At 43.4% G+C, this 27,794-nt stretch overlaps 1 protein-coding gene across 4 annotated transcripts in view; it reads left to right on the plus strand.

Moving 5' to 3' along the window:
- Positions 1 to 27,794, plus strand: part of RBMS2 (RNA binding motif single stranded interacting protein 2) — a 96,455-nt gene that overhangs the window by 57,996 nt on the left and 10,665 nt on the right. For all 4 annotated transcript variants that reach the window (XM_046012831.1, XM_046012833.1, XM_046012832.1 and 1 more), the window contains 4 exons: positions 15,478 to 15,644; positions 21,473 to 21,531; positions 22,385 to 22,476; positions 23,873 to 24,030. In XM_046012831.1, the coding sequence (XP_045868787.1) occupies positions 15,478 to 15,644; positions 21,473 to 21,531; positions 22,385 to 22,476; positions 23,873 to 24,030 (476 nt within the window). The remainder of the gene's footprint in view (positions 1 to 15,477; positions 15,645 to 21,472; positions 21,532 to 22,384; positions 22,477 to 23,872; positions 24,031 to 27,794) is intronic.

Below are 27,794 nucleotides of genomic sequence, written 5' to 3' on the forward strand. Positions count from 1 at the left end.
CTAAGAATTAGTTTTGTTCAGATCACTGTCTTTTTGAGATTTAAAGTATTTTAGGAAGTAGAAAATCACGGATCCAGGACTTAGGCTATATAGACTCAAGTGTTTTAATATTCTATCCTACTTTTTTTTTAAAGATTTTATTTATTGAAAGAGTGAGTGAGCACAAGCAGGGTTTGGAGAGAGGGGCAGACTCCTCACTGAGGTGGGAGCCTGACAGAGGGCTGGATCCCCAGGACCCTGGGATCATGAGCTGAGTGGAAGGCAGACTGAGCCACCCAGGTACTCCAATAGTCTATCCTACTTTAAAAAATAGTATGTTGGGTTTGTTTGTTTGTTTGTTTTAGATTTCATTTATTTATTTGGGGCCGGGAGAGAGAATGGACAGGTAGGGGAAGCTGCAGAGAGAGAGAGGGAGAAGCAGACTCCCAATCCAGCAGGGAGCCCGACACCAGACTTGATCCCAAAACTCTGGGATCATGAACCGAGCTGACCCACTGAGTCACCCAGGCGCCCCTAGTATGTCAGATTTTCTTAAGAGACTTTTATTTATTTTTATTTTTTATTTTTTTTTAAAGATTTTATTTATTTATTTGACAGAGAGAGAGATCACAAGTAGGCAGAGAAACAGGCAGAGAGAGAGGAGGAAGCAGGCTCCCCGTGGAGCAGAGAGTCCGACGCGGGGCTCGATCCCAGGACCCTGAGATCATGACCTGAGCCGAAGGCAGCGGCTTAATCCACTGAGCCACCCAGGCGCCCCAAGAGACTTTTAAAAATTTATTTATTTTAAGGTAATTGTGGGGCATCTGGCTGGCTCAGTCAGAAGAGCATCTGACTCTTGATCTTGATGTCTCGGGTTCAAGCCCCACATTGGGTTTGGAGATTACTAAAATATAAACTTAAGAAAAAATATCTGCACCTAAATGGGGCCCAAACTGAAGACCTGAGATCAAGACCTGGATGTTTAGGGTGCCTGGGTGTCTCAGTTGGTTGAGTATCTGCCTTTGGCACAGGTCGTGATCTCTGGGTCCTGGGATTGAGTCCTGTGTCGGGCTCCCTGCTCAGTGGGGAGTCTGCTTCTCCTTTTTCCCTCTGCCTCTCTGCTTGTCCTCTCTTACTGTTTCTTTCAAATGAATAATAAAATCTTAAAAAAAAAAAAAAGAGTTGGATCCTCTACTGACTGAGTCAGTCAGGTGCCCCAACTTTTATTTGGTTTTAAATATATAATAGATGTTTGGACTTGGTATAAAACAAAAGTTTCAGCAGAGGCTGCTGGGAAGATGGTGGAGTAGAAGGCCCCTGGCTCGCCTCCTGCCATATGGCAACCTAGAGAACACACTCATTGGCTTAAATAACCCAGAGAACGACCTGAACTGAGTCTGGCAGAACAGACTCTCTGCAGCCAGACATAGAGAAGAGGCCATAGTGAAACAGATCACCCCCTCAGATCGCTCCTGACAAGATCCCATCAGAGCAGTGCCACAAGCCTGGCGGTGTGCACACAGCCAGACAAGGGTCAGCGTCACTCCAAAGTGAGTCCTGCTCCAGGGAGAGGGGAAGATAGCCACACACCAGTCTGACTGTGACCCCAGGAGTGGGTTGGGGACAGACAGCTGGTCTGACTGCAGGACCCCCACCCCTGACCAATAAAAGCTTCTCAGATAACAACACAGGGAAAGTGCCTGCAGTTTGGTGCTACTTCATCTCTGGCAAACACCTGGTCTTACTGAACTCAAGCCCAAGGCTACCTGGGACCAACCCACTAACACCACCAGCGCCAGACTCTGCCTGCAACAGGCAAAGAGAGCCATTGTAGACTGAACCGAAGTCAAACACATCCCAGCCACAATAGGAGTGTGCACAAACACATAAGGAGACAACCCTGAAGCACCATTTTCTGGTGAAAAGGAGACATCGCACTGCAGGGCACTACAGGACCTCTTTATAAAGCCACTGCTTTCAAGTGCGGGAGATGGAACTGACTTTCCTAATACAGAGAAACAGATGCAGCAGTAGACAAAATGAGGAGACAGAGGGATATGTCCCAAATGAAAGAGCAGAACAAAATCACAGCAAGAGATCTAAACAAAATGGAGACAAGTAGTATGTCTGATAGTGAATTTCAAGTAATGCTCATAAAGATACTCAGTAGAATTGAGAAAGGATTGTAGGACCTCCATGAGATCCTTCACCAAGAAACAGGAGATCTAAAAAAGAACCAATTAGAAATAATGAACTCACTAAATGAAAATAAAAATAGACCACCTGGAATAAATAGCAAACAAGAGGAAGGTAGAAAAACAGATGAGCAACCTAGAGGACAGAGTAATGGAAAGTAATCAAGCTGAGCAAATGGGGGGGGGGGGGGATACAAAATGAGAATAGGCCCAGGGAACTCAGTGACACTGTCAAGCATAATAGTCATAATATAGGGATCCCAGAAGGAGAAGGGAGCAAGAAGGCAGAAGATTTATTTTGAGAGATAATAGCTAAAAACTTCCTGAATCTGGGGAAGGAAAGAGAAATCCAGATCCAGGAGGCACAGAGAGCCCCCAACAAAACCAATCCAGAAAGGTCTGCACCAAGATACAAATAAGCTGGCCAAAAGTAGTGATAAAAAGAGAATTTTAAAGGCAGTGACATACAAGGGAAACCCCATAAAGCTATCACTGGGTTTTTCAGCAGAAATTTTTCAGGCCAGAAGGGAGCAGCATGATATATTCAAAGTGCTAAAAGGAAAAAATCTGCAGCCAAGAATAGTCCATTCAGCAAGGCTTTCATTCAGAATATAAGGTGAGAGAGAGTTTCCCAGACAAACAGAAGTTAAAGGAATTCATGACCAGGGACAAAACCAGCCACGTCCCTATTACACATGATGCCATTGGCTTGTGGGTCCCAAGTTCACAGTCTAGCCACCCTCCTGCCTGAGTCAGCATTTATGGCCTGCCACCTGCTCAATGCCAAGTCAGCACGCCCTCACCTCAGAATGACAAGGGCTCAAACTGACACTCTTCTCAAATTTCAGCCACTGTGCTCAAGTTTGTGCACAAAAGTGGGCATAATTATAACAGCGGAATGAAGCAACCCAAACAGTGACACTAAATCTGTGGAACATATAATGGATGAAAGGTGTGTGCTATGCTGAGAACATCTCCAAAAGGCACATTAAAGAACAATACATACAGCATGATTCTGGTTGGTAAAAGAAACAAATCCGGGAGAAATAAGACAAAACCAGAGAGGGAGACAAACCATAAGACACTCTTAATCATACGAAACAAACTGAGGGTTTGGGAGTGGAGGGATGGGGTAACTGGGTGATAAGCATTAAGGAGGACACTGATGGGGGCACCTGGGTGGCTCAATGGGTTAAAGCCTCTGCCTTCAGCTCAGGTCATGGTCCCAGGGTTCTGGGATCGAGCCCCGCATCGGGCTCTCTGCTCTGCGGACAGCCTGCTTCCTCCTCTATCTCTCTGCCTGCCTCTCTGCCTACTTGTGATCTCTGTCTGTCAAATAAATAAAATCTTAAAAAAAAAAAAAAAGGACACTGATGGAATGAGCATTGGGTATTTCTTTTTTTTTAAGATTTTATTTATTTATTTGACAGAGAGATAGCAAGAGAGAGAGAGCATAAGCAAGAGGAGCTGCAGGCAGAGGGACAGGGGGAAGCAGGTTCCCCACTGGGCAGGGAGCCTGATGCGGAACTTGATCCCAGGACTCTGGGATCATGATCTGAGCCAAAGGCAGACACTTAACGACTGAGACATCCAGGTGCCCCTGAGCCCTGGGTACTATGTAAGACTGATGAATCACTGAATTCTACCTCTGAAATTAATAATATACTATATGTTAATTAATTGAATTTAAACTTAGAAAAAAGAACCCCCTTGGGGCGCCTGGGTGGCTCAGTGGGTTAAACCCTCTGCCTTCGGCTCAGGTCGTGATCTCAAGGTCCTGGGATTGATCCCCACATCGGGCTCTCTGCTCAGCAGGGAGACTGCTTCCCTTCCTCTCTCTCTTCCTGGCTCTCTGCCTACTTGTGATCTCTGTCTGTCAAATAAATAAATAAAAATCTTTGAAATAAAAAATTAAAATAATAATAAAAATCTTTTTTAAAAATAAAAAAATAAATTTATTTTAAAAATCCTCCCCATAAAACAACCCCCCCAAACCCAAAAGGTTCAAATGGGTATTAAAGAAATATAGAAAAAGTCTGTGTTTTCACCCCATCTTCCATATACCTAGTGCCTTTCTAGTAGCCATAATTATTAACTCTTTCTCTTATATCTTTTTAGAGATACTTGTATGAATATTACATTAGACTTTGTGACATCTTTGTGACTTGTAAAAAGCAGGCTAGAACAAGGTTAAGGACTTGATAGATCTGATGTATTGCTGGCTGGTTGCATATGTACATTTTATTTTGATCTGGAAATAGACTAGGCACACGTACCTTTCACATCATTGGGTTAGGCCAGTTCCTTCAGGTGTGTAGTATTGCCAGTATTTATTGTTTGGTGAGTCAAAAGTATTTCTGTAATGAAAAAAAAATTCTATAATGAACAGAGGTAGCAGAATCTTTTCATGACTTTGAGTCTTAGTAAGACCAGATCCCCAGTATTCTTTGGGTATTCTGGGTGTTCTTTGAACAGGTAGTGTGAGCGTGGAAAAGAGGAGTGCTGGTGTTTCCTGATTTCCTGTGGGTTTATTTATTTCTGGCTAAAATGAAATTGTGCCAAATGATGACTATATGGCAAATGATGAGGTAGGGTAAAACAGACTATTGGCCTGCGTTCTCTTTTCCTGTCTTTTCTCTATCTGAAAAAGCCGTATTGTGGTAAAGCCAGATACACTTCTCTTTGAGCCACGGAGATCCAATGATGCTGCTATTCTGGCTCACTTTGCAGTTCCTTCCCAGGCTGTATACTCTCCTGAACACAGATGATGCACCAGCCAAGCTGAATAGTAGAGGCGTTGGGTAATGCAGAATAGCACTCAGTGGGGGCTGAGTTGTGTTCCATACCTATTCTCCGCAAGCAGCTGGCTGTCCTGTTCTGACTTCAGCTGCTTAACCCTTAAAGATCCTTCTATCATCCTGAGAAGTTATTAAACCCTTTGCTGTGTGTTTCCTGGTACATATGAGGTATTGCCACACTGACATGTACCCACAAACCGGTGACATGTTGGTTATTACTTGGGTTGCAGGCATGGGCTTGTGCTCCTTAAAACCAGTGTGTCTAAAAGGGGTCTGCCCACCACAGAACTGCCCATATACTTCAGTTGAGGGCTGTGGCTCTAGTTGGTTTCTATAAGCACCAGTCTATATAAGAGATTTTCCTCTTGCATATTTGAGTCTTAGTTCAAATACCTTTGTTCCTTAAATGTTCTGCACTGACTAGACATTACCAGTTGCCTGGGAACTTAGAACTGTTCTCTTTCCAGAAGGAGAGAAACAAAGGATATAAGGTCATTTAAGAGGCTGCTTTATGTGTTTACTCAGCTGTTTGCACTGGTTTGGATACTTTTAGTATTTGGGTTTTCTGTGCCTTGGTTCTAATAAATGAAAAGCAAAGTGATATCACAGAGGGAGTGGTGAAATAAGACTGCGACTTAGTTTCTAAGTGTCAAAAGAGAATAACACATCCCCTGTTCGACCTCACAGAGTTGTCAGGAAGATCAAATGAAATCGTTAAGTGTGAAAGGATTGAAGACACTATTAAAGTTTAGACAAATTGATAGAGAATAGAATTCTGTGTTAAATTGCGTCTTGAGGATTTTTGCACAGTGAGAAGGTTTTTTATTCAGTTTTGAAGAAAGCAGAGTTTCTCAAGAGCTTCTGACACAAATCTTCCACCCAAGCCTTCAAGGTAGAATGGTTGGTTCATCATTCAGGGTCCCAAAAGGAAACAGATGGCATAACCAAATTGAGTAATTTGAGAAAGATTTAATAAAGAGACTATTTACAAAGGGGCTTAAGGAAACCAGTGAGAGAGAGCAGAGTACCCTATGGCCAGCAATTACAGAGCCTATATTACCTCATTACCTCTAGATCTAATAAAGGAAAATACTGAGAGAGATTACCTCAGAATCTGAGAGTAGCTGTATGGAAAGCACTGTGGGCTTCAGTAGTACGCAGCCAAATCATGGTGCTTTGGCAGGAGCTAGGGTAATAAATACTCTGATCTCATTCTCCACTTACTCTTTGATCTGCTACTGGTGTACATCTGGTTAGCCAAATCCAGCTGGAAGCCAGAGGGCAAGGGAGCCTGTGCATGTACTCTGTATGGTCAGCTTCCTGGTACACAAAGCAAGTTTGGTAACAGTGGTGAGTAGATTTGGAAAGGCAAATGGATTCCTGGGCAGCATGCTGTGGTATATGCTTAACTGTGGCTTCTGTAGTTACTATGGCTGAGGGTTTTTAAATATTAGTCGTATACTTGAGACCCAGTCTGAGCACCACCTTATATTATGTATAAACATAAATAACTCCCTGGAGGCTGTATGGTTTGTGCACTTTACTGTTACCATCTTGGTTTTCAAGGGATCCAGGAAACAGATTGAAATTATAATGGTGAGAGCCATGATAGAGGAGGAGGAGATGAGCTGGAGATGGTGTCAGGTTTAATTGAGTTAAGAGGAAATAGTAGAAAGTGCTGAATCAGGTTTTAAAACCAGCTATGGTAGACACATGGTATGTGTTCTCTGGTTCAGGCTCTGCATTTTCCAGAAATGCCTTTTGGTTTTGTTTTGCTGTTAATATTGTTAATGTTTATTTTTCTAGAAAAGGGGGAATGTAGGAAATATCCCTCTCTTTTAAAGCTTTTTTTAATTAATATATATTATTTGTTTCAAGGGTAGAGGTCTGTGATTCATCAGTCTTACACAATTCACAGCACTCACCATAGCACATACCCTCCCCAGTGTCCATTACCCAGACGCGCTTTCCCTCCCCTGCCCCTCCCCTCCTACAACCCTCAGTTTGTTTCCTGAGATTAGGAGTCTCTTATGGTTTGTCTTTTTCTCTGAATAGTCTTGTTTCATTTTCCCCTCCCTTCCCTTCTCTGTCTCAAATTCCTCATATCAGTGAGAGCATATGATTATTGTCTTTCTCTGATTGACTTACTTCACTTAGCATAGTACCCTCTAGATCCATCCATGTCATTGCAAATGGCAAGATTTTGGGGTTTTTTTATGGCTGTTTAATATTCCCTTGTATATATATACCACAACTTCTTTACAATTCATCTGTTGATGGACATCTAGGCTCTTTCCATAATTTGGCTGTTGTGGACATTGCTGTTATGAACATTGGGGTGTATGTGCCCCTTTTGGATCACTACATTTGTATCTTTAGGGTAAATACCCAGTAGGCAGCTGCTGGGTCATAGGATAGCTCTGTTTTCAACTTTTTGAGGAACCACCATACTGTTTTCCAGAGTGGCTGCACCAGCTTGCATTTCCACCAACAGTGTAGAAGGATTCCTTTTTCTCCGTATCCTTTTCTCCGTATCCTTGCCAACACCTGTTGTTTCCTGACTTGTTAATTTTAGCCATTCTGACTGGTGTGAGGTGGTATCTCACTATGGTTTTGATTTGTATTTCCCTGATGCTGAGTGATGCTGAGCACTTTTTCATGTGTTGGCCACGTGGATATGTCTTCTTTGGGAAAATGTCTGTTCATGTCTTCTGCACACTTCTTGATTGGAAAAGCTCTTTTTTTTTTAAAGTAATCTCCACACCCAACATGGGTTTTGAACTCACAATGCTGAGATCAAAAGTCACATGGTCTTTCAACTGAGCCATCCAGACACCCTGGAAATATCCCTTTCTTGCTCTGATATGATTAATGGTTGTTCTTTATTTCTACTTGAATTTCAAGAAAATATATTAATCTTAGAACTGCTCTGTCTGGAAATGAAGTAGGCTGATGCCAACCTAAGCTGAATTCTGGGCTAGTTCATGCTAGCCTGTGGCTGTCTAATATCTTTAGATGTTTTAGTGCCCTCTTCTTTCCACCCATTCCCATCACATTTTTTTTTTAAAGATATTATTTATTTATTTGACAGAGAGAGACACAAGCAGGGGGAGTGGAAGAGGGACAGGTGGGCTTCCTGCAAGCAGGGAGCCTGATGCGGGACTTGATCCCAGGACTCTGTGATCATGACCTGAGCCAAAGGCAGATGATTAAACAACTGAGCCACCCAGGCTCCCACTAATCTACCTTCTTTTTTTTTTTTTTAAGTTTTTTTTCCTTTTTTTTTTTTAATTTGACAGGTGGAGATCACAGGTAGGCAGAGAGTCAGGCAGAGAGAGAGAGGAGGGGAAGCAGGCTCCCCGCTGAGCAGAGAGCCCGATGCCGGACTTGATCCCAGGACTCTGAGATCATGACCTGAGCCAAAGGCAGAGGCTTCAACCCACTGAGCCACCCAGGCGCCCCTAATCTACTTTCTATCTCTATAGACTTGCCTGTTATAGACATTTCATGTGAATCCAGTCGTACAATATGTGCTCTTTTGTGACTTCTTTCACTTTGTGTGTTTTGAAGTTTCATCAGTGTTATAGCATGATCGGTACTTCATCCATTCTTATAGCTGAATAGTAATTTTCTGTATGAATATACAACACTTCATCCATTTCAGTTGATAGACATTTGCATTGATTCACTTTTGGCTATTATAAATAATGCTGCTAAGAAATTTGTACAGGTTTTGTGTGGGCATAGGTTTTCAGTTCTCCCGGGTCCATACTTAGGAGTGGAATTGCTGGGTCATATGATAACTGTGTTTAACAATTTTAGGAACTGTCAAACTGTTTTTCAAACCAGCTGTTATCATTTTATGTTCCCACCAGCAGTGTAGAAGTGTTCCAGATTCTTCACATTCTTGCCAGCACTTGTTATTTTTGATTATAGATAACATCCAGGTTACCTTTGATTAAAACCGTAATGTTTTTATTATACCCATCCTAGTGGTTATGAAGTGGTAACTCATTATGATTTTGATTTGCCTTTCACTATGGCTCCCCATTAAAAGGTTAATATCCTACACATCCTTCAAGATACGGCCGTCTTTTTTGAGAAACCTTTCTCTCAGGAATTAACAGTCTTTTCTTGCATACACATACAGTTTTGCTTGGATCCCCATTAGCACTCTTGTTTCATTTTGGTAGTTATCTAGGTTGTAAGCTCTGGTTTGTGAATTCCTTAATGGTTCCTTGTGGGTGTGTGTTTGAATTTATTATGAAATATTTCACTCCTACTCTTACGCATTTGTGAGTCCTCACCGCGTCACATAGGGCTTGCACGTAGTTGGTATTCATTTACTGAATGACTCAAATAGTGCAAAGGGTCTCATGAGTGATTATTAAGAGGTCTGTTATTTCTCAGGGAAAGTGGGCTTTCTCTTGTTAGCAAATATTATGATGAAACCAGGGGAATAATGTATTTTAGACAAAAATGTTCAGATATGGGGACACCTGGCTGGCTCAGTCGGGAGAGCATGTGGCTCTTGATCTTGGAGTCGTGAGTCTGAGCCCCATGTGTGGAGTAAGATTTACTTAAAAAAAGAAAAGGAATTTTTTGAAAAGTTCAGATATGGGGGTGCTGGGTAGCTCAGTCGTTAAGTGTCTGCCTTTGGCTCAGGTCATGATCCCAGGGTCCTGGGATCTAGCCCCACATCATGCTCCCTGCTTGGTGGGAAGCCTACTTCTCCCTCTCCAGTTCTCCCTGATTGTGTTCCCTTTCTCGCTGTCAAATAAATAAATAAAATCTTAAAAAAAAATAAGTTCAGATGTGTTGTATGTCCAAGAGACCACTGGCTCCAGGAATATATCGGCTAGATCATCCATATCCATGTTGCAATAGGAATTTTGATGTCAGGCCACTGGATATTATATTTGTGAGATTGTTTTTAGGGGTTTATTAAAATGATACACAATTAGCAAATCCCCTGAGTTTGTTTTAGCAAATATATTTCATGCCTGTATACTGTGTACCAGGAACTTAGCTAACTCGGAACTAGACGTGGGATGAGGTTTTCTCTTGCTCTGATGGTAACAAATAAAGCTAAGGGCCCAGAATGGGGATGACATGATGGCAAATGAATGGATCCAGGATTTTTGAATTTTATTAAACCATGCAAAATGAACACTTGATCAGAATCTAATTTTCAGAATAAAGACAATATTTTATTACATTATAATTTAATTAGTAAGTAGCTTATATGACTGGATCATTCTTTTAAAGAGCTGATGAAAACTTAGTGATTGGAAAGTCGCATTGTATTGTCTCTACCATTACGATCTCTTGAAAGGGAACAAAAGGAAGAACACTGTCGTGTCTCCCAGTTTCCTCTAACTCAGCAAGACAGGAAACATAAAATTTCTGCTGCAGCAAGAAGGGAGTTTGATTTTTTTTTCTTCTGGATGGAGATGAAGGAGTTACACATTTCTGTATCTGGATCCTAGCAGCCCTTCCCCTGGTATTTATCCCCAGATATTCTTCTGGGATGTGTCACAGTGTATTCTCTGCACATCATTTAAACACTCCCCCACCAATCTTTAGGCTTTTTCCTATGTCCCTTCATGTCTCATATCTCCTAATAGTCTCACCACCTCTGGTCTCCCAGCTCTCTGAACCAGCTTTGATGATGTAGCTGATGACCCATGGCATCCTTTCTCTGTTCATAAACCCAGTCATGTTTCCGATTCACTTCCAGAATTAAATCTCCTTCCTAAGAACAGTGATACCTGTATTCTTCTACTGGATAACTTTACATATTCCTTTGATACATAATATGCTATCATCCTTTATTTCTGAAGGCAGATTTAATAATCTCAGGCATTTAAGATTCTAGGCCAAGGGCTGGGTGGCTCAGTGGTTTAAGCCTCTGCCTTTCGGCTCAGGTCACGATCTCAGGGCCCTGGGATCGAGCCCCACATCGGGCTCTCTGCTCAGCGGGGAGCCTGCTTCCTCCTCTCTCTGCCTGCCTCTCTGCCTACTTGTGATCTCTCTCTCTCTGTCAAATAAATAAATAAAATCTTAAAAAAAAAAAAAAAAGATTCTAGGCCAAATGTGAGGGCCCTTGTTTAGAGAGTTCACATCTTGGAATTACAGGGCATAGGACAGTTCCAAGTCCTGTTCTCTCTCTCTTTCTCTCTCTTTTTTTTTAAGATTTTATTTATTTTTTGAGAGGGAGAGAGCACACGTGTGTGCACACACGAGCAAGGGAAGGGCAAAGAGAAAGGGAGAAGACTCCACACTGAGCAGGGAACCTGACACGGGCATGGATCCCAGGGCCCAGAGATCATGACCTGAGCTGAAGGCAGATACTTAACCAACTAAGCCACCCACGTGCCCCTCCAAGTCCTGTTCTCAATGGCCACTAATCCAAATGACTTCAGGGATTCCACCTACATGAATATGAACCAAGGTTATACATAAAATCCTGCCGGTTTTTCTTTTTCTTCTAGGAGCAAAACAAAGCTACATGTCATTCAAAGGAATGTAGTTAACTGATAGATGCTATAATAGATTTCTGTCCCTTCCTGAAAAAAACCTCATGTAGTAATAACTCAACCATTTCCACTTCTCTAATAACCCTATATGTGTTCCTTACACGAAACGACATTTTTTAGAACAAAGTGATAAAAAGCATATTAGCTTTAAGATTTAGAGTCTGCTTTGGTTTATGAAATCTACCATAGTACAGGATGATTAAAGGAATATCTTGCTCTTCAGTTTCTAGCCTTAGACCCTGGCACAGGACCAGGGACCTCAGAGAACCATTTTGGTAGGAGCTAAGAAAGACAATACTGCCCTATCCTTCCCTCCCCCCCCGCCGTAAGAATATCTCATTTCTCTGTACCATTGTACATACTCCTCTTTTCTCTCTTACATACATAGATAAACATGGATTTTTAGTTTACATTTGTTATTATGTCTGTCCAGATATTTTCTTTTGTGAAGCCAGATAGGCTTTACTTAGGGGCTTCCTCGATTGATTGATTGATTGATTGATTAATACTATTTCTCCTTGGAGCCAAACCTATGTGGCAGTTTCAGAAGCTACATGGGACTATCAAGAGATAGAAGGGGTTATTTTGAATCGTATCTTTTTTCCTAGGAATTTTTCTGGCCTTGCAGTAAGTTTATTATCAACTAAGTTAATTTTTAAGTTAATAGCTAAGACCTTAGTGTTAAAGCCACGGTTATAGCTATGTAGCAAACCAGTAATGTCTTCACTTTATCTCTTTCCTCAGTAAAGCTTGTGTTCTTGTTTGGACAGTCCTTGTGTCTTTGATACTTCTCTTAGAGATGTTCTCTCACACTGGGAAAGGGGCTAGATAAACTCAGGCAAATGGTCTCATGCGACTGGAGATGCTTTTTCTGCCACTGTTGTAGTTCATGTCATCATTGTCACTGTCATCATCATCATCACTCCAGGCCTAGAATCTCCTATTCAGGAGGAAAAGTTTGGCTTTCTCAACCAAGGGTAAGTAATAGTAATTCCTTGGAGACAAGGAAAGACATATACTACTGAATGATCTTTAAAGATTTTATGTATTTATTTGACAGACAGAGATCACAAGTAGGCAGAGAGGCATGCATAGAGAGAGAGGGGAAGGGAAGCAGGCTCTCCACTGAGCAGAGAGCCCGACGCGGAGCTCGATCTCAGGACGCTGGGATCATGACCTGAGCCGAAGGCAGAGACTTTAACCCACTGAGCCACCCAGGTGCCCCCTGAATGATCTTTAGCAGTAATCTTCTTATTCTGACCTTGGGAACAATCATGATTAGAAAATAGGTCACAGTCTTGAATGTACTTTAAATCAGGTGGTGCAATTAGGATAATAATGATAATGGAGGGGGCCTGGGCCCTCCAGTGTTTGATCATTATTATTTTTAAAGATTTTATTTATTATTTGACAGAACGAGAGAGCACAAGCAGGGGGAGCAGTAGAAGGAGAGGGAGAAGCAGGCTCCAGTAGGGAGCCTGATGATCCCAGGACCCTGGGATCATGACCTGAGCCATCTGAGCCACCCATGTGCCCCAGTATTTGATTGTTATTGCAGATCTAGTAATTCAATGGAGATTTCAATGTCATTTTTAAAAAAAGATTTTATTTATTTGACAGAGAGATCACAAGTAGGCAGAGAGGCAGGCAGAGAGAGAGGGAAGCAGGCTCCCTATGTGGGGCTCGATTCCAGGACCCTGAGATCATGACCAGAGGCTCAACCCACTGAGCCACGCAGGCAGCCCTTCAATGTCATTTTTTTTTTTTAATATTTTATTTGACAGAGAGAAATCACAACTAGACAGAGAGGCAGGCAGAGAGTGAGGAGGAAGCAGGCTCCATGCGGAGCAGAGAGCCCGATGCGGGGCTTGATCCCAGGACCCTGGGATCATGATCTGAGCCGAAGGCAGAGGCTTTAACCCACTGAGCCACCCAGGTGCCCCCAATGTCATTTTTTTAAAAAGATTACTTATTTATTTATTTGAGACAGAGAAAGAGAGTGAGCACGAGTTGGGGGGAGGAGCAGAGGCTGAGGGAGAAGCAGACTCCCCTCTGAGCAGAGGTGGGAAGCCTGACCCTAGGAGCCTGAGATCATGACCTGAGCCAAAGGCAGACGCTTAACAGACCGAGCCATCCAGGCGCCCCTTCAGTGTCATTCTTAAATTGAGTACTGCCGTTTCCAGAGCTGAATGTATGACTTGTAGATTTATTTGCCCTATTTTTGTCTTGTCTAAAAGTTGCTTAAAAATACACCCATGCCCCATGCACCATCCTGCCCTTATTGACTATCACGTGACTGTCACCACCATCACATGGTTGATCATTATCATCACCGTCACATGGATTGTTCTATATGGGAAATCCTAGTACCAGTGCTGGCAAAGAGAAGGGGGACAGGGATGGGAACTGTAACCGATGTGTGAGAGCGATAGTAGGTCAGGAGTTTTTGAGCCCTCTCAGAATATGGTCTTGGGTATCTTCTTTGCTGCAGTATAGAACCAAGAGATAAAGTGTGTATGTCCAAGTGGGTGCACGTTTTTATTATGTATAGTGATAAGAAAATTCCTACTTCAACATATTTTAGCCCAAGCAAAAATTTTAAAGTTTGCTCAAGGTCAGGGTCATAAAATAGAAGAGGCACATTTCACATTAATTAAGATTCTTTGTGGGGGAAGATTTCCTCTCTTTGATATTCATGTTTCTCTTTTTCTTCTGGTAGTACTGCTTACCCTCAGCAACACCACCAAAGAGAGAGGGAGGAGAAACCTGGAGATGAAACTAGCATTGAGAGGGAAGTAATGCCAAATAGATTAATATTATAAAGTGCTTTGAGCCTAGAGAAAACTTGAATATGAGTATGGTGTAGTAAAATGCACTATATTATAGGTAACTATGCAGATTTAGAGTATTATGAACCCAATATAAATGTAAACACTAAAAGACTGATTAGAACATAAGGATTTAAAATATCCATGAGGAATGGATCCATATTCCAGCCAACTTGGTATTTGCCTCTAACGGAAGTACCTTAAAAATGTAGCAGACTCTGGTTGCCTGTCCTGCTATCGTAGTGAAAGATAAGGGATGCTTTGTCCGAAATCTTGGGTTTCCTTGACCATAATGTATCTGTTGTTCATTCAGTTAAACTTTTCAAAATTTGTAACTTAGGACTAAATCCCTATTAGTATGGTAACAATTTTTAGTTTTTACCGGTAATTAGTATTTTTATATGGTCATTAGTATTTCATTATATTTGTCTAAGTTTACAGAAATGTTTAAGCTCCTACAGGGATTTGGCAGTTCTCATATTTTATAGTGTTTTGAATCATCTATGTTAAACTTATTTATACTTTAATGATTTGATAAAGTTTTATTGTCTTCATCATTTTTATTTTTTTTAAGATTTTTAAATTTTTTATTTATTGGAGGGAGAGAGACGGAGACAGTGAAAGAGGACAGGAGTAGGGAGGAGAGGGAGAAGCAGGCTACCCACTGAGCAGGGAGCCTGATGAGGGACTAGATCCCAGGACTCCGGTATCATGATCTGAGCTGAAGGCAGTTGCTTAACCAACTGAGCTACCAGGTGCCCTCGTCATCATCATTTTTAAATAGAACTTAGATTTTATTAGCCCTGTGTCATTACATAGGTTACTTAAGAGGCATACACTGTGTTCTCCAGTTATCAGTAGGATAAAAGCATTCTACTATAACAAAGTGCCTTTTTTCAAAATCTTTAACAAGCTGATTTTGGTCTCTCGTTATTCATGAAAGAGAGGTAAGATAGTTATATGTGTTCTTATTCTATGGCAGAGAGGAATTCCTTTAGTTTGTTTTGTTTTTACTCTCTATTGAGTTCATTGCTGTTAAAGTTTGGAATCATTCTTTCCCAGGAGCCAGGATCTTCCTCACTTTCCAGTATCTAAATGTATAATCTTCTGACCTTCTATTCTTCCTGTCTCTCTGCAGCCATATGTGTCGCTGTCTCAGCAGATGGCACCACCTAGTCCAAGCAACAGTACCCCGAACAACAGCAGTGGGAGCAATGGAAATGACCAGTTGAGCAAAACCAACCTCTATATCCGGGGATTGCAACCAGGCACTACTGACCAGGACCTTGTCAAATTGTGCCAGTCGTAAGTTGGGGAACATGTGGGTAGGCTTCAAGGGCTACTAAGGATTTGGTGATACTGGCTTCTTGGCAGATACTCATGTCCTGAAATGCAGTCCTATTTGTCACAAGATTTCTTAGCAGTCCCTCTTAAAGAAATTCTACCTGCTACTAATATATAAAACCTTTATGCGTTACTCTGAGGGAAGTCAGGATGGGACTGGCCTTTGGAGCCTAGTATGACTGTTTCCAGTGTGCTCCCAGAATTGATGGTCTTTGTGGAAAGATTATTGTCCTTATGCCTCAAATAGCAATGCTCAATGTCCTGGGACACCTTGGTAGCTCAGTCACTTAAAGTGTCTGCCTTAGGCTTAGGTCATGATCCCAAGGGTCCTGGGATCGAGTCCCACATCAGGCTCCTAGTTCAGCGGGGAGCCTGCTTCCCCCTCTGCCTGCTGCTCCCTTCCCTTGCTTGTGCTCTCTCTGATAAATAAATAAACAAATAAACAAATAAATAAAATCTTTTAAAAAATGCTCAATGTCCCTAGAGATATTGATTAGAAGGCAGTAGGGATAGAAGAAAGTGGAACGAGCCAATTGAATTGTACACTTAGGAGAGTTTCTGCTGATAGAGATAATCCCAGTGACCTGGAGGAGCTCTCGAATTAGTGGATAAAGGAGAAGGTGGAGAAAGAGGCTGTCGCTCAGCATCCCCCCCCCCACAGACCTTCACAGTAGATTTGAGTCATGAGGTGGAGAGAATTACCGTGGAATTAGTCCCATTGGGAATGGTGGAAAAATGGCAAGAGTCCAAAGATGCCAGCTCAGTTCCACTGGGTAGAAAAATATGTGTGTGTGTGTGTTTCTTTTTTAAGATTTTGTTTATTTATTTGACACAGAGAGACAGTGAGAGAGGGAACACAAGCAGGTTCGGGGTGGGCAGAGGGAGAAGCAGGCTTCCCTCTGAGCAGGGAACGGGATGCGGGGTTCAGTCCCAGAACTCTGGGATCATGACCTGAGCCGAAGGCAACTGCTTAACAACTGAGCCTCCCAGGCGCCCCAGAAAAATGCGTATTTTGAATGATACATTTTGGGGGATGCTTAGAGGAAGAAGTCTGAGAGTGGGGAGGGCGAAAATTGAGTTTGTGTAAATGAATGGTAGAAAGAAATAGGAACCTTGGGCTGTGTAATTACCATCTTTTAAAACTTTTTATTGATATGTAGCAAGCATATAGAAAAGTGCACAAATCATAAATACATACAGCAGTGATGTCTCAAAGTGAACAGACCCTCCTAAGAGTCCCTGGTAACCATATCAAGAAATAGAACATTACTAGCTCTTCTGAAGCCCACCTCTCAATTTCTACCCCCCTACGCCCAAGCAATCTACCGTTTGGATTCTAAATAATTGGTTGGTGTGGTTTATTTGTACTTCATGGAAAGAAAATGCTAGAGCGTACATGCCCTTCTATGTCTGGCTTTTTTTTACTCAGTGTTATTTGTGAGATTCCTCTACATCATTGCACGTCGCAAAATTTTGTGTATTCTTATTGCTTTCTAGAATTCCTTCAGGTCACCTGAGTGGCTCAGTCGTTAGGCGCCTGGCTTCAGCTTGGGTCACAATCCCAGCATCCTGGGATCGAGCCCCACATCAGGCTCCTTGCTCAGCGGGAAGCCTGCTTCTCCCACTTTGTGTTCCCTCTCTCGCTATGTCTCTCTCTGTCAAATAAATAAATAGAATCTTAAAAAAAAAATTCCTTAATAGGAATATACCATAGTTTATTTACCCATTCTGTTGCTGGACATTTTAATTGTTTCCAGTTTGTGACTATTGTCAATACGAGTAATGCTGCCATGAACTTGTACATGGCTTCTCGTACATATGTGTACACATTTGTGTTGGGTATATACCTAGGAATAAGATTGCTGAGTCACAGGATATCCATATGTTCAGCTTGTGTAGCTATTACTAAGTGATTTTCTGAAGTGGTTAAACTAATCCAGACTCCCACAACAGTATATGTAAACTCCAACTGTTCCAAATCCTGGAAAGGCAGAACATTCTGCCCCCAAAATGTAGTTGTGGGAGTCATCAGAGGTATTTTATAAGTCTCTTATTCTTCTGAGGTTTGGTCCATGCAAATCACATGGATTTTTGCTAGTGCTGGGCTGCACAGACTCCATCTCTAAAGGTTAGGCATTAGTGTAAAATTGGTTTCTTTACCTCAGCTCACCTTACTAGAAAAGTATTTCAATGGAAGTGAGGGGACTTAATCTAGGACTAGTAATTTTTTTTTTTTTTTAAGATTTTATTTATTTATTTGACAGACAGAGATCACAAGTAGGCAGAGAAGCAGGCAGAGAGAGAGAGAGGAGGAAGCAGGCTCCCTGCTGAGCAGAGAGCCCGATGCGGGGCTCGATCCCAGGACTCTGGGATCATGACCTGAGCTGAAGGCAGAGGCTTAACCCACTGAGCCACCCAGGCGCCCCTCTAGGACTAGTAATTTTTGAGGAAAATGGGAATTGGCAGAAATGTTGATTGATGAGGCAAAAAACTCTCATATCTGTCTAGTTCCTTGATTTCTACACCCTGTGTTTCTTGTACTAAATATAATGTGCTACAAAAATTCTCTCACTCCACGAGACAGACAGAAACTCATTTCTACTTCACTATGCTTTTAGACTTTCATTTTGCTCTTCCCAGCAGTTGCCTTGAGTCTATCTGAAGAGATGAGAGTAGTCAAGGTCATGATGTGGGCTAGAAACCAAGACCCTGATAGGGGACTACAGAGAAGTAGAAACGAAGCTGGGAAAGACTAGGTGGTAGATGAACTATGACAAAAAACGAGGCTGAGGGGCACCTGGGTGGCTCAGTGGGTTAAAGCCTCTGCCTTCGGCTCAGGTCATGATCCCAGCATCCTGGGATCGAGCCCCGCATCAGGCTGTCTGCTTGGTGGAGAGCCTGCTTCCCTTCCTCTCTGTCTCTGCCTGCCTCTCTGCCTACTTGTGATCTCTGCCTGTGAAATAAATAAATAAAATCTTAAAAAAAAAAAATGAGGCTGAGAAGAGAGATGGCTGGAACCCTTATGGCTGCTCTGAGCATCCTGGAACTGGAACCTCTCTAAGAAGGTTCTTACCATGCATAGAGGGACTTCCTGTTTGGGCCCAGTTGTGTCTCCAGGTTGGAGAGGAAGTGAATGTTGCTGGATGCTAAACCCTGCTGGGCAGGCCGGAGAGGCCTGGAGTCTGGGACTGGAACCCCTGGTTCTCTGGAGGGGCTCCTTCCTCTGCGGAGGAAGCAGCAGCAACCCAGCTGTTGCCAGCTGCCGTGGAAACTCTGGGCTCTAAGTCTCACCCCGCTCAGACCACGTCAAGCTCCACCTGGGTGCCCTGGTAAGGGCAGCAGCATGCATGTTCTCCTGCCACTCTCGTACCTCCTTTCTCTTGCCTACATCTGGGGAAGAATCCAAAAGGTGACCCTGAAGGGCTAGAGTCGCCACATTCATCCCCACCGCCCTTGTAATGTGTTCTTTTTTTTTTTTTTTTAGATTTTATATATTCATTTGACAGAGATCACAAGTAGGCAGAGAGAGAGGAGGAAGCAGGCTCCCTGCTGAGCAGAGAGCCCAATGCAGGCGTCCATGCTGGGCTCCATCCAAGGACCCTGAGATCATGACCTGAGCCGAAGGCAGAAGCCTAACCCACTGAGCCACCCAGGCGCCCCTCTTGTAATGTGTTTTTCCCCAACTCTAGACCACTGCTTGGCTTAGCCTGTCTAATCCATTAGGTGACAGAAGCCCCACCAAAAAAGTCCATGAGAGGCTGCCAAGGAGCAAAATAAATATATCAATCATCATATGTTCTTTAGGGGTAAAAGGGGGGAAAAAACCCACAACACTTGTTTGGGATATTAGTCTCGTATTCAGTCCCTGCCAGCTGTTTTCACATAAATCCTGTACTTCTGATTCTGTTAGTGATTTCTGTCCTGTATCTTTAATATTTTCACCTTCCTAGAGCGCAGTGTAGAGACTTCTTTCTAGTGGAACACTTCTAGTATAGTCCTGACCTGTGGTACTACCCTGCTCAAGTTCGGGGAATTCCACACGACTCTGCCGCCAAAGTATACATTTCAGAAATTTGACAAACATGATTCCTACAAATATAGGTAAACACATGCTCAAGATTTATTTCATTCTTTAATAAGGGAACCAATAGGATGGTAAAATGGGTTCAAAGAGCTTTCGAGGGATTGAGTGTAGGTACTGAAGAAAGAATGTTAGAATTATATGCTAGGTTATATACAAAACTGGTTCATCTCCTAAAGGACATTATAAAACAGTAATCTTTGGGATTCTCTTTTCTACTGGACGGAAATTATTGGCATCAGGGCACTGGGTGGCTCAGTTAGTTGACCATCCAACTTTTGATTTTGACTCAGGTCATGGTCTCAGGGCCATGGGATTAAGCCCCACGAAGGGCTCTTTGCTCACCACGGAATCTGCCCGTCCCTCTCCCTCTGTTCCCCTCCCCCAAATAAATAAAACCTTTTTTAAAAATTAAAAAAAAAAAGAAATTTGCATTTCTACTGGACAAAATCTACAAGTTAATGTGTATCTTCACAAGGTCTGGATTCTATTGGTAGTAAATAGTAAGTCAAATATAGAAACATTCCCCCTAGATAATGAAGTATATTTCATGGGGTGCCTGGGTGGCTCAGTGGGTTAAGCCTCTGCCTTCAGCTTGGGTCAAGATCTCAGGGTCCTGGGATCGAGTCCCATGTCGGGCTCTCTGCTCAGCGGGGAGCTTGCTTCCTCCTCTCTCTCTGCCTGCCTCTCTGCCTACTTGTGAGCTCTCTGTCAAATAAATAAAATCTTAAAAATATATATATATATATTTCAAATTTGCCTTTGAGATAGTGTTCCAGAATGACATTGAAAGGATGCGCAATCTTCATTTTGTCTTATTGTTACATTTTGGGTAATTTTCCTTAACACTGTTGTTGTACCTGGTCTTATACTCATTCATCTCCCTAACATGCCTGGTCTTGACAGTGAGAAACAGAAGTCTTAGACTAAAGCAAAGCAGGAGAGAGAACCACTTGCGTGAAGGTTGAGGTTCCTTGAATATAATAACTATATATATATATATAATACATATATAACAACAATAAAAATAACAATAACAATAATAATGACATTAAGAACGTTAAGGTGTTTACCAAGTGGTGGACATTAGTGCTTTATATTCATGAATTCTTTTCATATTTCCAGTGATCCGGTCTCTACAGATGATAAGACTGAGCCTGGGAAAAGTGAAATGACTTGTCCAAGATGATGGATAGCTACAAAGTAGCAGAACCAGGGTTTAAACAGTTTGACTCAGGTTAACCTTCGCCCAGGGGTGGAGAACAGGATGTCAGAGAAATGTCTACAGGTTTTCCTAGGAGGAATTGTGTTTCTCCAAAAGAAAATAATTATCAAGAATTATAGTTAGTCCGCAAGGAACTCCAGGGCCAGATCTCTGCCTATACGCACTCTATGTGGACATCACCAAGCTTCATTCCAGAAGATAGTAGTCTCTTTCCAACTCACACCTGAGTCTTAGTTGGGGAAGAAGAGAGAAATGTACTGATATTGTAAAGAATTATAGTTACCTTATTTCTTGTAGGCACCTTTGGAGACTAGTTTTGTATGATAAGTATGACATTTTAAATTTCATTTCTTCTTGTTTTTGTTAAGATTTAAGTGGGAATAGTTGTGAAGAAAGGGCATGGACTCTTCCAGATATCTCAGTGTCTGTCCTGTTCCAAATCCCTGCCCCTACATTATCACTTAGCCTTTTCTTTTCCCTCAGATATGGCAAGATTGTCTCCACTAAGGCCATCCTGGACAAGAGCACGAACAAATGCAAAGGTGAGGGAACAGCTGTCTTGGGTGATGGAGAGCGACTACGAGGGAGACTGTGCCTTGCCTCTGCTCTACCGCTCCATGCTCATAGGACCCAGTGTCGGGGAGGAGTCTGAGGTTTTAAGGCTTTAAAGACTAGTAGATATTTAGGTCGTTTGGAGACCAGACAGCTGGAGCTGAAAACGCTCTTCTGGGGACCCAGTGCTAGAAGCCTACACAGAGTGAGTTCCTCGGGCTTATTTTGGACTTCATGTTTCCATGAAGCTTCCCCAGACTGGAGGGTGGGTGTGGGTAGGTAAGATATTTCTACTTAGTAAAGCCTTGTAAATGCCTTGTGGTGGTGACAGTGGTAGGGTGTTCTGGTGGGCCTGACTTTGTAAGGATGAATAGCTTTTTGAGGTTTTGAGCAGCTCTGGGTGGGGATGAAGAGAGGAAGGATGGAAAGGAGATCTTTGGGGTGGGGTGGGGCTTCTGTCAGGCGGCTGGCAGTCTGGTCTGCAGCGGAGAGGCCCTATTCCCTACACACCTAGCGTTCCTGGGAAGTGGCTAGAAAACAGGGAAGCGTTCTGTTAGGGGTGGGGGCTGCGGACTGTTGAAAGAGCCTAGTTTCTTAGTGGGGAGGGGGAAAGGCAGGAACACCACAAGGACTTTGTTGCCCTTGGCATTTTTAGCGGTAAAACAGACCAAATATCCCAAGGTTTGAAGAGCACATGGATAACCACCTGAAACCTCTTAATTTCTCTCTCTCCCTACCACTTCTGTTCCATGGATCCTAACTCTTCCTCTGTCTCCTGAAAAGCCTGGGCCTCCCACCTCCCTCGCGCCCCCACCTCCCAGTGATGCTGTTTCCCTGTTCCAGGCTATGGCTTTGTGGACTTCGACAGTCCTTCAGCAGCGCAGAAAGCTGTCGCGGCGCTGAAAGCCAGTGGTGTACAGGCACAGATGGCGAAGGTGAGCCTTCTGCTCCGCGTCTGTTCCTCAGAGGGGTGGTGGTTAGCAGAAGTCAAGTTCTAGGGCTTCCAGAGGGCCTAAGGCCATGAATTTGATGAGCATGGGTTATCTGTTGTACTTTTTGACTCTATCTGGCCAAAGACAGGCTGGGTCAGGGTCCCACTGGGCACCCCTTGGCTGCCAGAGGAAGTTCTTCAAACTCTGTGGCGGTAGCTCTGGAGACTCTGTTCCTCTCATCAAATATTATAACGTAAGCAGGTGAGAGGGTCGAGAGGCTTCCCTTTCTCGTGCTGTTTCCCCATTTCCAGCCTGGCCCACTTCCCTACCAGGCAGCTTGTGGTAGTTTTGCAACATTCTCTGAAGAAGCCAGTTGTGCAACTCAGTAGTTCAGAGCCCTGCTCTTCTCCCTGGCTGCCTGTTTGGGGGAGGAGGGAAGTAGGGTAGGAGAGTTGTTAGGGGTGGGGGAGAGGGAAGCCACAGCAAGGAAGGAAAGTGTCCCTCCTTGTCACATCTCCTTGGAGCTTTTCTTTTAATCCAAACTACTAGAAAACTGGAGGCTTTTCTGTCCCTCTTTTGAGGTGGGATTGCCCCCATTGCCTTCCGGAAGTGGGTGTGAATACTCTGTAGGGCTGATGAGGCAGGCCTGCCCACCCCGCTTCGCTGTCTGGTGGAAGAGACACCAAGCCCTGAGGGGTGAAGTTGCCGGTGACCCACTGTCTGGGGCAGGGACTGCCTCAGTTAAAAATACAGCTCTGGGAAGTTACTGCCGATTTGCACATTCTGCCCCCTAGAGGGGCTCTTCTTTCTGGAGAAGAGCCCTCTGACAGTGGAATTCAGGAGCTTTCAGAGTCCCTGTGAGACTAGAGCTCTCCGGCCTGCACGGGGACCCAGTGACTCGACATCTGGCCCCGGGCGCACCCCCAGGGCATTGCCTTCCCTTTCCCCTTTTCCCTCTTCCTGCTCTCTCTCCACTGGGGAGCGAACAGGCATTCCTACCCAGAGGATTCTGCTGTGGCCGGAAGAAGAGGGAGGGGGATTACTTAAAACAGTCCAGCAGGGGAGCAGTGAGGTCCTGCAGAATCCAGCCCCGGAATAGGCTGTTGGCAGCGAGGGAGGAGCGCTGGTCTGCCTGGTTCTTAAAGAGACAGCCAGAACTTCATCAGCGGGCTTGTAAAGCACTAGAGATACTAAGTCTGCTTTTTTTTTTTTTTTTTCTTTTTCTTTTTCGCCTGGACTCAACATACAGTCCATGGTAGTGGAACTAGGTGTTATAAATAGTTAAGATTCCTTTTGTTTATGTGACCCCTTCCTACCATATCTTTTCTGAAATGAGGACTGCTGAGGGTGGGGGAGGGATAAGAAATGTGAGCTTCATTTTCTCACTTTTTTCCCACAGCAACAGGAGCAAGACCCCACAAATTTATACATATCAAACCTTCCACTCTCAATGGATGAGCAAGAACTGGAGGGGATGCTGAAGCCCTTTGGGCAGGTTATCTCCACTCGAATCCTCCGAGATACCAGTGGGACCAGCAGAGGGGTTGGCTTTGCAAGGTGAGGGACGCCAGAATGGGAAAGGATGAGGTTAACGAAGAATGTCCCTAAAAAAAAAAAAGTTCCCTAGAAGGTCACCAAAAAAATCTGTGCCCCTCCCTCAAGGGACCAAACTAAAGTACTTGACAGTGAACCAGAAGTTCATTTAAACTGTAGGTGACAGGGGCGCCTGGGTGGCTAAATCATTATGCTTCTGCCTTCAGCTCAGGTGGTAATCCCAGGGTCCTCAGATTGAGCCCTGCGTTGGGCTCCCCACTGTTCCTGAAGCCTGCTTCTCCCTCTCTCCCCCTGCAAGTATTACCCCTCTCACTTTCTCTCTCTGTCAAATAAATAAATAAAATCTTAAAAAAAAAAAAACAAAACTATAGGGGCACCTGTGTGGCTCAGTGGGTTAAAGCCTCTGCCTTCGGCTCAGGTCATGCTCAGCAGGGAGCCGCCTTTTCCCTCCCCGCCCCACTCGCGATTTCTGTCTCTCAAATAAATAAGTAAAATCTTTAAACAAATAAATAAAAATTAAAAATTTAAAAATGAACTGTAGGTCACAGTACTTAAAGACCCATGTGCTCTCAATTCTTTATCCTTCCCCCACTATTTCTTGGAACTCTAGCATTTGTTCCTTTGATCCAAACCCAAGCAGAATAAACTAATTCTGTATCCTTTTATGTAACCAGAGTCTTCACCGTGAAGCGATTTGCCCAGGGTCCCCTAGCAGTGGGTAGTAGAGCAGCCCCTAATCCTCTGGCTTCAAGATCAGTGGGATGAAGTAGAAGATTTGGTCTTCCTTTTCAGTTCTGTCGGGACTTAGATTCTGGAACCAACCCTGCCACTAACTGCCCCTGTGATATCAGACTTTCCTAAGCCTTGGTTTAACTCTGTGAAGTGGAGAGTGACAGAGATGAGTGGTTTTTCTCAGGTGTTCCCTAGAGCCGTGGAGTTCAGAGCTTACATGTCACTGTAGGGCTTTGGTTTCTCCCAGCCCATTGAAGAAATGTTTTTGCTTTTATTTTGAGATTTTGTTTGAAAGGAGATTCTGTTGCTTTTTCTGAAAGCTTGAAAGTTTGAAAACTATTGGAGTACGTGATCTGAAGGTCGCATTTTGTTTTATAATACCTTGTCTGGTCCAGGAGCACTCTCTTACTCCAGAGTGTTTCTCTTCCCTAGCCAGCTCAGTCTGGAGAGCACCACCTGCTGGCAATCCCAAGTATAACTAAAAGAGAGTTCCTAGGCTTGTGCTCATCAAACTGTTTTTGCTCCCACACTTTTTTTTAAAATTGAAATTCAGTTAACAGATAGTATATTATTAGTTCCAGGGATAAGACTTCTGTGATTCATCAGCCTTGTAAGTACCCAGTGCTGGGCACCTGGGTGGCTCAGTGGGTTAAGCCTCTGCCTTCAGCTCAGATCATGATCTCAAGGTCCTGGGATGGAGTCACACAGTGGGCTCTCTGCTCAGCAGGGAGCCTGCTTCCCCCTCCCTTCTCTCTGCCTACTTGTGATCTTTCTCTCTGTGTCAAATAAGTAAACAAAATCTTTTTAAATATTTTATTTTATTTATTTGACAGAGAGAGAGAAATCACAAGTAGGCAGAGAGGCAGGCAGGGAGAGAGGGGGAAGCAGGCTCCCTGCTGAGCAGAGAGTCCGATGCGGGACTCGATCCCAGGAACCTGAGATCATGACCTGAGCTGAAGACAGAGGCTCAAACCACTGAGCCACCCAAGCGCCCCCAAAATCTTTTTAAAAAATTATTAAATACGCAGTGCTCATTACATCATGTGCCTTCCTTAATGCCCAGGCCCCAGTTACCCCATCCCCCACCTTCTCTCCAGCAACCCTCAGTTTATTTCCTATTTATTCCTCTTATGGTTCGCTTCCCTCTCTGATTTCATCTTGTTTTATTTTTCCCTCCCTTCCCGTATGATCCTGTTTTGTTTCTTAAATTTCATATGGGAGCGAAATCATCTGACTGACTCATTTCGCTTAGCATAATACCCTCTAGTTCCATCCACATCGTTGCAAATGGTAAGATTTCTTTTTTTTGATGGCTGAGTATTATTCCATTGTGTGTGTGTATGTATATATATATATGTATGTATATATACATACATACCACATCTTCTTTATCCATTCATCTGTCAATGAACATCTGGGCTCTTTCCACATTTTAGGTGTTGTGGTCATTGCTGCTATATAACCACTGGGGTGTAGGTGACCCTTCGGATCACTGTGTTTGGCTCCGACACTCTCTTAAAGCAGAGGTTCTCAATCCTTTTCAGTTCATGGCACCTTAAGTTGTGTCAACATTTCTTTTTTTTTTTTTTTTTTTTTTGCTCTAAACCAAAAGAAATAATTAAGGGTCATTTGACTGGCTCAGTTGGTAGAGCATGTGACTCTTGATCCTGGAGTCGTGAGTTTGAGTCCCACTGGGAGTAGAGTTTACTTAAAAAAAAAAAAAAAAAGGTGGGGGGCGCGAGGGTGGCTCTGTTGGTTAAGCGTCCAACTCTTGATTTCAGCTTAGGTCATGATCTCAGGGTCATGAGATCAAGCCCCGTGTCAGGCTTTGCATTCAGCATGGAGTCTACTTGTCCTTCTCCCTCTGCTCCTTCCTCCCCCCAACCCCGCTCCCTCACTCATGCTTGCTTGCTCACTTGTGCTCTAAGTAAATAAATGAATAAAATCTTAAAAAAAAAAAAAGATTTTTTATTCCATTCTTAAACATGCTAATACTTACTAACGGGATGTCCACCTGGTGAACACTGCACAACCCCTTGAACCTTGGAATCAGATTGGACACTTACACTGTCATTTCCTGTCACACATAGGTTTTCCTACAGTATTTGCTTTTGTCGTAGCAACCATGGAAAAACCAGCTTTGCAAAAATAATGTTATTAAAAGGATCGTAGGGTGATCCAGTGTTGAAATGGTGACCTGTTTAGAGTTAGTACTCCACACAGTATCTAATAGATGTTGCTATATTTTCTTTAGAAAGTTAAAAAAAAAAAAAATCCCCTGCATGTGTCTCTGTGAGCTCACCACAGTGGCACAGGGTGCATCAGAGCCCAGGTTGGAAACTGGCTTCGAAGACTTGAAAACCTGCGAAATCTCTTACATGTGCCTATGCTACAGTCTACACATTTTCTTCATACGGTTAGATCTTGTGAAGTCTAATTTCCAGCAAATTACAAATATCGACATTTTAAATAAAACTGTCATGTCATTTGTAAATGCATCCAAATGGATCTAAATGTCATAGCAATTTGATTCACAAAATCATCCATTTAAAAATACTTAGGGCCTGGGGGCACCTGGGTGGCTCAGTGGGTTAAAGCCTCTGCCTTTGGCTCAGGTCATGATCCCAGGGTCCTGGGATTGAGCCCCGCATCTGGCTCCCTGCTTGGCGGGGAGCCCGCTTCCCCCTTTCTCTCTATCTGCTTCTTTGCCTGCTGGTGATCTCTGTCAAATAAATAAATAAAATCTTAAAAAAAAAAACAAAAAAAACTTAGGGCTGGGGCGCCTGGGTGGCTCAGTCGTTGTGGGGCTGCCTTGGCTCACGTCTTGATCCTGGGGTCTTGGGATCCAGCCCCGCATTGGGCTGCCTGCTCGGCGGGGGGGGGGGGGGGGGGGGGGGGGCTGCTTGGCAGGGGGCCTGCTTCTGTTCCCTCTCTCATTGTATCTTTGTCAAATAAAAAAGAAAACAAACAAACCAAACTTAGGGCCAGGGACTGTTAAGCATCTGCTTTCAGCTCAGGTCATGATCCCAGGGTCC

The sequence above is a fragment of the Meles meles genome, chromosome 7 (genome assembly GCF_922984935.1).
Source record: "Meles meles chromosome 7, mMelMel3.1 paternal haplotype, whole genome shotgun sequence".
In the NCBI taxonomy this organism is placed as follows: domain Eukaryota; kingdom Metazoa; phylum Chordata; class Mammalia; order Carnivora; family Mustelidae; genus Meles; species Meles meles.